Source organism: Lactuca sativa, chromosome 9 (assembly GCF_002870075.4).
Source record: "Lactuca sativa cultivar Salinas chromosome 9, Lsat_Salinas_v11, whole genome shotgun sequence".
NCBI classification, from domain to species: Eukaryota; Viridiplantae; Streptophyta; class Magnoliopsida; order Asterales; family Asteraceae; genus Lactuca; species Lactuca sativa.
Window position 1 is genome coordinate 50223999 of NC_056631.2, and position 11824 is coordinate 50235822.

General features: G+C 35.5%; 1 protein-coding gene and 1 pseudogene across 1 annotated transcript; one reads left to right on the forward strand and one right to left on the reverse strand.

The window, feature by feature from the left end:
- The first annotated feature begins 1105 nt into the window (after positions 1-1105).
- Positions 1106-2900, forward strand: LOC111921270 (ethylene-responsive transcription factor RAP2-4). The gene has a single exon (XM_023916846.3). The coding sequence runs from the start codon at positions 1696-1698 to the stop codon at positions 2638-2640; it is 945 nt and encodes a 314-aa protein (XP_023772614.1). The 5' UTR covers positions 1106-1695; the 3' UTR covers positions 2641-2900.
- A 4462-nt stretch (positions 2901-7362) lies between these two features.
- LOC122196185 (photosystem I assembly protein Ycf4-like) lies at positions 7363-8009 on the reverse strand (annotated as a pseudogene).
- Between the last annotated feature and the right edge of the window lie 3815 nt (positions 8010-11824).

Here is an 11824-nt window from a genome sequence, read left to right on the forward strand (position 1 = left end):
TTAATTATTTTATTAAATATGTGATAGGCTTTTAAATAAACAAATATATTCAAACGTTTTAAATAAATTTAAAATATAAATATTATCTTATCTATATTTTTAATTAATAATGTTTAATATGTGACATAATATTTAAAGTAATAATAATTATACCTAAAATATAACTAGTCAATTAAATCCACTATAATATAGAATTTAAATTTGAAGAAATAAAACTACCATATGTAAAGTTCGAACTCATTTTAATGTAAACTAATAGTATAACACTAAATGTTATACTGAAAATAATTTTAGGATAAAATAAAATATTACAGTAAAATAATAATATTGAACTTGAAGTATTGTGGTTTAACAAAATTTTGAATCATGGTAAGACTATAAAATTTTGCAAATCTATCAATTTAGCTAGCAAAAAGGATCTAAATTAACATGATTTGAAAATTAAAAGTTTAAAATTTAGCATGGTTTGAATTTTATGGTCTAATTTAACATGTTTTAAATTGAGAAATTTTATATGTACTCTCAAATTGCTTCGTGTTTCATCATTGTGAGTGAAATAATATGTATATCTCATGATTTCATAATTTATGTGAGTAAGGAAGGTCTGTCTAATAGTACCTTTTAAATTAATGGTCTAACTTAGTTTTATTCTACTTATAAACATCAAGAAATGAGATAAATATCTCAATAGCTAAATCAATCTTTACAATCAAATGAATTTTAGCCCACCCGTATCAATTGCTAATCTATTTTTGAAATTAAAGGTTCAAGTCTTGTCTGAAACATATATAAATTTAAAAATAGTTTATCAGTAAATTAGATTTACCGTTGAAAAAATCATTATATATCTTTACAAAAAGTTTAGATCCAAATTTAACATGATTTAAAAGTTTCAAAAACTAAATAGTGACACACTCAATACTTCCATTGCTATTTTTGTCAATTAATCCTATAAAAAAAACCCAAATAAAAAATGTAACGTTTGTTTTACATGAAAAAGTATTTATTTATTTTTGAGATGAGAAAGAAAGTAACCCTGGTTAGAAAGGTGGGTTGGTGTTGGGTTAAACGAAGTGGGTTTCACCCTATAAAACACACCCACTCCTCCAACCCCAATCTTCATCCCAAAAACACAAAAGGTGAGGCTGAGAGTCTTCTTTTCTCACACATACACACACTCAATCACACTTTCAAGATTTCTTCACTTTCTTGTTTTGAGTTCTTCAATTTTAATTACAATTCCCCCCCTTCTGTAACTCCCCGCTTCTGTTCATCCCTTTCTGCAAATCATCTGTCTTTCAAAACTGAAAAAATAATATTGATTTGGGTTTGTTTTTGTTTAATCTTTTCAACGATTTTTTGAGCAAAAAACAAACTTGATTTAAATTCTATTTTCTACGAGTCAGAGAGTCAGGTGTTTTTCAGAATAGAGATCCAGCTTTTTTCATTTGGGTTCTATTTCTAATTTTCTGTAAATCTTGATTTTTTTTTTTTCACATCAAAATCATACCTTTTTAGGGTTTATTTTAGTCCCTTGAGGTTGGTTTTATTTTAGATTTTATTAAGTATTTCGAAGAAAAAAGGGTTTAATTATTATTTGAAAACCCTTGATTTTCCTGGTTTTTTTCGTGGGAAAATCTTGAATTTATTTTTCTTCAATTAATTGATTCAAAAATTAAAAAAAAAAAATTAAGAATGGCTTCTGCTACAATGGAGTTTTGGAATGTTAATGATTTCCAGCAGTCAACCGGTGAGCTCATGGATGCACTTGGGCCTTTCTTCAAGTCAAATTACGATAGTACCCTTGCTTTCTCTTCTCCTTCTACTTCTTACCCCTACCCTTCTTCGTCTTTCTCTTCTTCTCCTTCTTCTTCTTCTTCTCCTACCCAACAAGAATCTGGATTTTACCCAGATGGGTACACCCACGGATTCTCGACCCAAGATCCGTTTGGTTATGACCAATCCGTTTCCTCTTTCGGATTGAACCAGCTGACTCCATCTCAGATCCATCAGATCCAAACCCAGATCAACTTACCTACCTACAACAATTACTTGGCTCCGAAACCCGTACCCATGAAGCAATCCGTATCACCTCCGAAACCCACGAAGCTTTACAGAGGTGTGAGACAAAGGCACTGGGGAAAATGGGTCGCAGAGATCCGTTTACCCAAGAACCGGACCCGGCTTTGGTTGGGTACATTTGATGCAGCTGAGGAAGCCGCTCTGGCTTACGATATTGCAGCTTACAAGCTGCGTGGTGACTACGCGAGGCTTAACTTTCCTCACCTGCGTCATAACGGAACTCACATCGGTGGCGAGTTCGGCGACTACAAGCCGCTTCACTCCTCCGTCGACGCCAAGCTGCAAGCGATCTGCCAGACGCTAGCGGAGGGGAAAAGCATCGACGGTGGTAAGAAGAAAGGTTCAAAGCGGTCAACGGTTGCAAAACCACGGACTGTGGTGGAGCAGCCGGAGGTCGTGAAGGTTGAAGGATCGGAGAGTGAGGTATCCGGCGGGTCTTCGCCGTCGTCGGATCTGTCGTTCCCGGAATTCACCGAGGAGGAGAGCGCGTGGTGTGGATCGGATAATTTCTTGTTGGAAAAATACCCGTCGTATGAGATCGATTGGGGTTCTATCTAGTGTACTCGTTATTTTATGTAGTTAAGTTACGACTGCCACTAATTATTTCAAGTGGTAGTGTTTCTGAGGGGTATATTTGTAATTTTGTAGTGTCTATGAGGGCTAGTTTGTAAATTTAGAAAGGGGAGCTACTGCAATGGAGTTTTTGACAATTGCAGAGCCCACCACTTTTATGTAGTTGGGGTAGTTGGTAATTTCATTTTATTTTATTATGTATTTTGTTTGCAGTTTAATATAATATGTTCCTTAACTTCTCATTATTATTTTGAGATCTTAAGAAAGCAAAGAGTAAATTAGTTTTGTTGTATCATGTGGTATATATTAATATGCGTTTTAATCTGAATTTTGAGTTTTTTGCAACATTTTGTCAAATTTTGAATTTTTGACTTTGTTACGTAGTTTTTCATAAGTTGCATTCGAGGTCTTTGAGATTGTGAGATTGTGACGGTCATCGTTTACTTCGCTCCGTTAATACATAATCACAAAGATGGCCATGTTCTGGTCATTTTCAATATATTTATTTCAATTAATGAAATGTGGGCCCTAATCATACCTAACCAAGCTACATTCTCACGCAAACCACCATAACTTGTACACCATTGCCGACACCACACAACAAACGCTAACAACCGTTGCCGCCACCATTCACCACCACAACATCGGCTATAACTCCAAAACATAGAAAAGAACTTGGAAAATATCCCCTAAAACATTTGAAAAAAAAATCCCACCATTCAAACCTAAATCCTTTTATAAACATTCTGATGACTTTATTAAGTTACAACAAAATGCGATGCGAAAAATTACTTAACAATTAAGGAGAGGACATATGCAACCTAATATCAACCATGTCATGTTATAAACATGCATACTATGCTTTATAATGGTCATTTTTTGTGAACTGAATATTAATCCAATGATACTCATTTCATAATTCTAAATTCTTAACTTTATTTAATTTGTAGTGAAATTTCATCTTTACTTGCCTTGACCTTCTATGATGCCGAGGTTCTAAAGTCACAGAGAACGAGCATTCAATATTACAGAATGTTCCACCAGAACTTGTTGCTTGAAACAATTTCATGGTTATGAAGTCTCAAATTCAAGGTACACTCCTTGAACACTTTTTTTGCATTAATGTTTACAACTCACATGCAAATTCTACAATCGTCTCCCGTTATGAAAACATTTCAATTTTTCAATATGACCATCAATTCTGACAAAAAATCATCTCAATCCAAAACGTGTCACTAAGGTCATTTCCAAATAATGCTATACTTCTAACTGTCCACAAGTAACCAATTTTCGATAAAACCTCAAAACGTTATTGACAGTTGTTTAACAACTTTAGTCACATGAAATTCTAATCATTTTCACACAATGCCAAAAGCATTTGAAAATTAGAATAACCGAATATTATAACATATGGTAATCGACCGTATATTCGAAGCATATGTGGCTCGATTAATTATGTCCTTCATAAGGATTTGATACATGTTCAATCTCTTGCTATAATATTTCCATATATAGAATATCCAATGTTGAAACATTTCAACATGCTATTCATATATTTCTTAGACTAAGTTCTATTAAACTACACAATCTAAAACTTTAGATTCAAAACGAAGTATAAATGCCTTCTCCTTAAAGTCCACTATAGCGAAACAGTTCCCAACTTTTGCAACTTGCAAATTAGACACATTGTTCCCTATGAATAGTATTGTTAGCATGCAATGTCATCATAACAATTATGCTCGCACTAGTTTTGACATGTACTCAGAGTACTCAGAAATCAACTTGACTTCTATAAATCAATATCTTTTAACTTTCTCATGGAAGTGTAGATTCTTATTTCATGATGCTTCGTCAAGCCTCGATTTAGGCTTCTTAAGCTTATGCACTTTATTTAGATAGTTTATGTGTTTAAACCCTTTCAAGACGTGATAAACATATCTCCTGAAAGTTTAAACAATTCCTTATGAAGAACCCTAAATCCTAAAGTAACACAACCAATATCCATATTGATAAGATCTTTAAAATCCATCAGCGAAAGTGTTTCCTCATAATCATTCTCATAAATTAGAGCGAAACCTTTGCCACCTAGATTTGATGGTGCATACATTTCCATCCCTATGAATCTATCATTTCCAACACATAGTCATAAGACAAGGTTTAGGACAAACTAAATTCAAATTTAGTTTTCCTTCATGGACTGAATTTCGCTATTAAATTTCTTGCCTTCTAGCAGCACAAGAGCCCACTAGTGCTTCAATGTTGTTAGCAGCTCACCTATATTGATCAGTGTATTTTCACTAACCAACATGTTTTGCTTTTAAAGTTAAATGAAGAACATAGAACTCATAAGCATTGCCAACTCAACTGGAAGTGCAAAAAAATATGTCAATTAAAACACAACATGTTATCAACATCAGGTCGTGTGCTACTGATAACTAAAAGGATCATTTCTAGTTGACTCTTGCAAGATAAAGATCAACATGACTCCCAATAACTTCTTGACATATGAGTTTTCTCTTAAGAAACATTCCTTGACGAGCTAAAACAAATATTAAAAAGTTTGTGCGGTTTTCTGACAAGAAAACACTTCATAGAATAGGACTCAGTTTATCTTTTGTTTCTCGATCAATGAAAACATCACAACTCCAATTCTAAATGTGCAGTCATAAGACATGAGGCCTAGCTCCTAAGCAATAAGCTTTATACCTTAATCCATACATCACATAATTCATAAGCTATAAGCCTTGAGCCTTGAGACATAACCCATAAGGCTTAAGCCTTAAGCCCTAACTCATAATCCACATGTTATAGGCCATAAGCCATTAGCCATAATCCCCAAGCCTTAAGACTGAAGCCTTAAAGGCTTAAACCCTAAACCTTAAGTTATAAATTATAAGCTATAAGCATTAAGCATTTAACCATAATCCATAAACCCTCAAGCCTAAACTATACCCATAAGTCATAAGTTATTAGTCATAGCCATGAACCCTAGCTCATAAGCAATAAGTCTTATGCCTTAAGTCATACATCATATTATTTATAAGCTATTAGCCTTGAGCCTTGATCCATAACCTATAAGGCCTATGCCTTGATCCCTAACTCATATTCCACAATTCATAGTCTATAAGCCATTAGCAATAATTCCCAATCCTTAAGACTTGAGCTTTAAGCCTTAAACCTTAAGCTGTAAATTATAAGCTATAAGCATTAAGCATTGAACCATAACCCATAAACCCTCAAGCCTAAACTATAACCATTCAACACTAAACCATAAGCTTAAGTTGAAAGCCTAAATCATTAAGCCCTAATTATTGAGCCCTAAGTCGTAAGCCTCAAGTCATTAGCCATATAACATATCACACATACAACTACACCCACACAAATAACACCCACCCATAAATATTAAGTGCCACCTCTACACCATACATCCACCCTTATCTCGTCACTATAACCAACCACCCCTACATCGCATCCTCACTTATAAACCCACACCCGTAAATTATTCCCTATGTTAAATAAACTTAGTACCTTCCTTGTCATTTTAACCACATTAAATTTCCCTCTATACCCCTCCTTACCAAATTCTAATTTCATAATGTATCTCTTCGGGTAACATATGTATGCATATCTATTTGGATCAATGTTTTGAAAACCTAAATCTATTCGGATTCACTTGATTGGATCCGATCAAACCGATCCATCCAAACTAACACCCCTACATAGAACAACCTAATTGACAATCCCATATTGTTTGACCTTTCCATCACATAACATCACTATTGCTTGACCCGGTCTACTTCTCAGGTTGTGCAAGTTATTTTGTTTTTATATAGGTTTGTTTTTATCATGTATGCTATTTTCTTCATTTCAGCTTGTACAGACTCGAGAGTAAGGAGACGAGGATACTGACAGAATAAAGGGATTGGGGTGGTATTTCTCTATTGACTATAACTTCAACAACAAAGGAAAAATTATCATTTATTTATTTTGCACATGAATGTTAATTTGGTAATTAATTTTCATTCCCCCTTCAATCCAATCATGGCTTGTAAATTAGAATTTACGTGATAATCATACCTTAGGAGCCTAGATCTACAGTTCGGAGCTTTGGTTTCACGAAAAAGCAGCAGTATGAGAAACGGAATGAAGGGAATCGATGAGTCGCATGGTCAACTCGATGAGTCCGATGAAGATTGGCTGTTGTTAGTTTCTATATGGACTCGACGAGTTGTCTGGAAACTCAGCGAGTCAACTAGGGTTTTCGCGATTTCTCGAGTTCTGGAAGGACTCGAAGAGTCGGTGAGTTGCACTCGACGATTTGGGTTAACATGGACTGTTGACCTTGACCGTTGACTTTGACTTTGACTAAGGGTTGACCAGTTTGACTTTTGGGGGTATTTTAGTAAATTGGGAGTTTATGGAAGTGGTTCTATGGTGAATATAAGTGGTGGTGTTTCTTGGCTGTGATTCGAGAGTTTGACTTTATCACTACAGTTCGACATTTATTAGGTGAGTTATCCTCAGTATACTAAGGGATCTAAGGTACCAAGGCCGGCCCATTGGATTGATATCCTAGTAGTTATTGATATGCATTTTTTATTGAATTGATTTATGTATATTTCGATACATCAAAATCGATACATCTAAAAGATCCCCAAAATAGTTTTTTTATACTTGTTTCATTTATGTATGCTTTGACTCGAATGAATGTTCTGAAGAAACCTCAATTAAGTTATGTTATGGAAAAAGAGCATTCTTGCGTTTTTGCCTTCCTGCTGAGAAAGCATTCCAGCTCATTTCTTAAAATACTTCAATTGGTACACGCAAGAAATAGGCCAATTCAATAGCTTTTTGTTCCATTTCCCATGGAGTAAAATACTCATCAGTACGAGTCAATGGAATGGCTCCCTGGCCTCTGATATCCATATAAAGGACACGACGAGCATAAATACCTTCTTTCACTTCTATTCTGACAGACTGAATATCTTTTATAAGAAATTGGAGGAAGACCCGACGATTTTTTCCAAGAAATCCCCAACGAAAGATACACATTATTCCGTCTTTTCTATCAAATCGATCATAACCACTACCTACATTCCACGATATTGTGCACGATAAATAGGCGCTAATAAAAAGACCCGCGATTCCGTAGAAAGACATGCCAATTCCTTGTGGAAAAAAACTATTTCCTAAGACGGAAATAAAGATATCAAATTTCTACCAAGATAACTCGAGGTTCCAACCAACAAGAATCCTAATGAACCTAAAAAAAGGATAACAGCCTAGCAGAAATTACTTGTTTTTCGAGCCCCCGTTATAGGTTCTATCCATATATGTTCTGATCGACAACTCATACTTGATCCAGTTGATTTTTTTTTGGAATTGAGAGAATACCCCAAATGAATTTGACTTTAGTCCTTTTTTTTCCGAAGTAACTCGCATCAACTAGCACTAGTTTGATGTGATCCTTTAGGAGTAATTCATTAAATTCATTACATCTAAACTAATAACATACCCTTCGTACGATCTCACTAAAGATAGCCAAATAGATATAGATAGACCAACTTTATAGTTCAACTATCCGTCAATTCGGGTCTATTTGAAAATAGCTAGAATCCATTGATCCCTATAACATTTTCTGGAGACATAAGAGTTTTTCGGCGGAAGCCGCTTATACCATATTTTGCTAAATAGATATCTGTGTTATGATACAAGCGTCAGTTTTGAAAAAAAAAATAGATGAGATTTTGTGCCATCGGCTCTAAACAATCTTGTTTTTTTGAACATGAAGAAATAAAGAAGCCATTGCGATTGCAAGAAATACTAGGCCTACTAAAGGCACCAAAACAGAGGGAAAGTTAAGAGTTGTCATAGAATGGCTACCTCGATTTACTATTTGTACCTGTTATTACTATTTATATTTTATATTTATAATATAAAGATATCTTATTATATATAAAGATATCTTATTATAATTTGATAATTCTAAATTGGCATTATTATTATTACTTAATAGCTATTAAGTATAAATATAAGTATCTATCTAAGTAAGTATATAATGTAGTTTTTGATATTGTATGATTATCTGTACGAACATTATCTGTTACACGTCAACATGTTCTGTGGGTAGGGTAGAGGTTGCACTGCTCCGTGCAGTGACCAAAAAACCCTGGAATATGTCAGATATGAGCTAAGTGCCAGGGGAGGGCATGCCAGACTCATACTAAGGAGTCCTAAGCATTCTAGATCTGAGATGAGGGCCAGGAGAGCATAACAGACTTGCACTGAGGGCTAATCATTTCGTTACAGTACTAGGACTGAAGGAGCAAGCCATATATGAGACGTGGGCTTGTAAGGCAAGCTAGACTCATACTGTGGGCTCATGGGTATTCCAGTCTATAGAGATGTGGACCCATTATATGTTGTTATTATGTGTACTATTCGTTATGTATCGGTGTTTTGGGGGAACTCACTAAGCTTTGGGCTTACAGTTTCAGTTTTGGTTTTAAGTACTTCGGATGATCGCGAGAAGGCGAAGGCATGATCGTACAACTCCTTACATTTTATGATTTTCATTTCTGGGATACTCTGACATAAACTATTTTGAAAACACTTTGTAATTATTAAAGGTTCTAATTGGTTGAAAAAGTTTTAAATTGGCTTGATTTTTATGGGTGTTACATGTTTATCAGTTACGAAAGTTTTTGGTTGATGATACGGCGGTGGTACCACTATATGACATTCAGGTCAATGAGTGACTAAACTACATTGAGAGACCGATAGCAATTTTTGATCGGAAAACAAAGGCCTTGCAGAACAAGGTAGTACCATTTGTCAAGGTCCAGTGGAAGCATCAGAACAGATCCGACTTGACTTGGGAACCAGAGTCTGAGATGAGGGAGCATTATCTGGAGTTGTTTACATCGGTAGACTTCGAGAACAGATCCGACTTGACTGGAAAGTTACGTTCGAATCTTGGTAACTTTCAATTTCTACCCTTATTTTTGTAACCTTTACAACTTTGGCCCTTAAGTTGGGCGTACCTGGAAGGTATGCTGGGCGTAAGGATCATTAGGCGAACGACATCGTTTTGGGGAGTATGATGGGCGTACTCTGAGTATGTTGGGCATACTCTGAGTACGCTGGGCATACTCTATCTGTACATAAACCTTAATCTTTATGGTTTGGACCATATATTGAACCTTAAGCCCTATTCCCCCATCCCATCTCCAATCTCAATCACGAGACACATCCCCTTTTGGAAAAGCTAGCCCTATTGTTGCATTTTGAAGTTAAAAGTGTGTTTTTGTGTATTTCAAAGGAATAAGAAGGTGGTGGTGAAGCTTGGAATCTAGAAGCAATCTTGGATCTGGAAGTCTTGCATTATTCTCAATCTCCAGAGGGTATAAAGTTCATACCGTGGTGATTAACTTAATAGATCTTGGTTGTATGATGATATTATGAGCTTTTGTCTCCAAGCTATGACCCTCTTGTGCATGGCAAGCTATAGAATGTATGGGTTGTACTTTTGGACGTTTTACCATGTCTAGAGTCATAAAAATGTGATCTTGGCCTCTTGGTTTCCCTCATGCAAGTTATTAATAGATTTAGTGGTTAAGAATAGTTAGGGTTTTGTTGTTGGGTTCGACTTAGGCATGTAAAATCATAAAATTTGGAAACTTTATGGTTTGGAGTGTCATTTGGGACTAGATCTGAGACTTGGACAAAGTGACTTGTCCATTAAAATTGACTTTGTTAAGTCGTTGCGTATGCTGGGCGTACCTGGACGTACGTTGAGCATACACTGCATGAGGTCCAATTTAGATTGTGTGTATTTCGGGCGTATGTGTCGAGTACGTTGAGCATACTCGGTCTGCATTGACCAGCTTGACCATTGTCGTTGAATTTTTGACCAAGTTTGACTTTGGGGATTTTTGGAGTATTTTTAATTATCAGTATGTAATTGGGTCCCGATTTATTTTTTAGGCGAGCGGTAGAGCTGGTGTGAGTAGCAGAGATCTATGGAGTTATCCTTTTGATTGTGAGGTGAGTTCTCTCGATACGCCAATAGGTCTAAGGCACCAAGGCCGACTGATTTATTATGTTTATGTATCGCAAGATGTAGGTATGCTATGATTGTTCTATGTGTGTTTATTTGTATATATGTGCCGATATATGCATGATTGGGTTGAGACCGCGTTCCAACAAACCCGATGTGGTTGGGTTGAGACTGGAGTTCAACAAACTCGGTATGGTAAGGTTGAGGGCACATGCCAACAAACCTGGATTGTTGGGTTGAGGCCACGTCCCAACAAACCCGATTTGATTGGGTTAGGGTCAAGGACCAACAAACCATGTATGCATGTTTGTTTTTTATCTGCACTTGTTTGTGGTGTGGGGTATTTTGAGAAGCTCACTAAGCTTTGGCTTACAGTTTCGATTTCAATGTTTTAGGTACTTCTGATGAGCGGAGAAAAGTGAAGGTGTGATTATATACATCATCTCACCATTCATGTTGATTGATACTTTGATTCGATACTTAGACTTACTATGATTTGTGAACAATGTTTTGGAAACTTATGGATTTATGAAATTGTGTTTAAAAAAATAAATGAAAATTTTACTCTGAGTATTGGGATGTTACATATTAATTCTGATTAATAATTAATTAATCCTAAATGATTTCATATTAATTTATTAATCATATAAATTAACAAATAAATTATTTTAACGATTGATCTCATATTAATTTATTGACCACATAATAAATTAACAAATCGACTATCTATTTCTGATTAATATATTAATCATATAATATGTTAACAAACCACTGCCTTGTAACTGCAAATTAGTTTATTTTTTAACGCCAGGATCTTCAAGGTACGTTCTAATTTATTTTGTGCATTGTAAGACCACGACGTGACGATATTTGGTTCGGCCACGCATCGTTTAGAACACCCACGATGTGGTTGTATATGGCCACGATGTGGGGACTATTTTGCGCCTAAACCCTAATTTCAGGTTTGGTGCCCGATTTAATGGCACTAAAATCTTGGGTTGCGTCATTTGGCATACTCCATTCCTAGAGAAAACGCCCCATCCAAACCTTAGCCCTATTATTGACTTTGAGAGCTTCTTGGTGTCTCTTTTAGCTTATTATTGAAGACGA

Excerpts from the sequence above, each read along its gene's own strand:
- LOC111921270 (XM_023916846.3), top strand. The coding sequence starts at position 1,696 with ATGGCTTCTGCTACAATGGAGTTTTGGAATGTTAATGATTTCCAGCAG.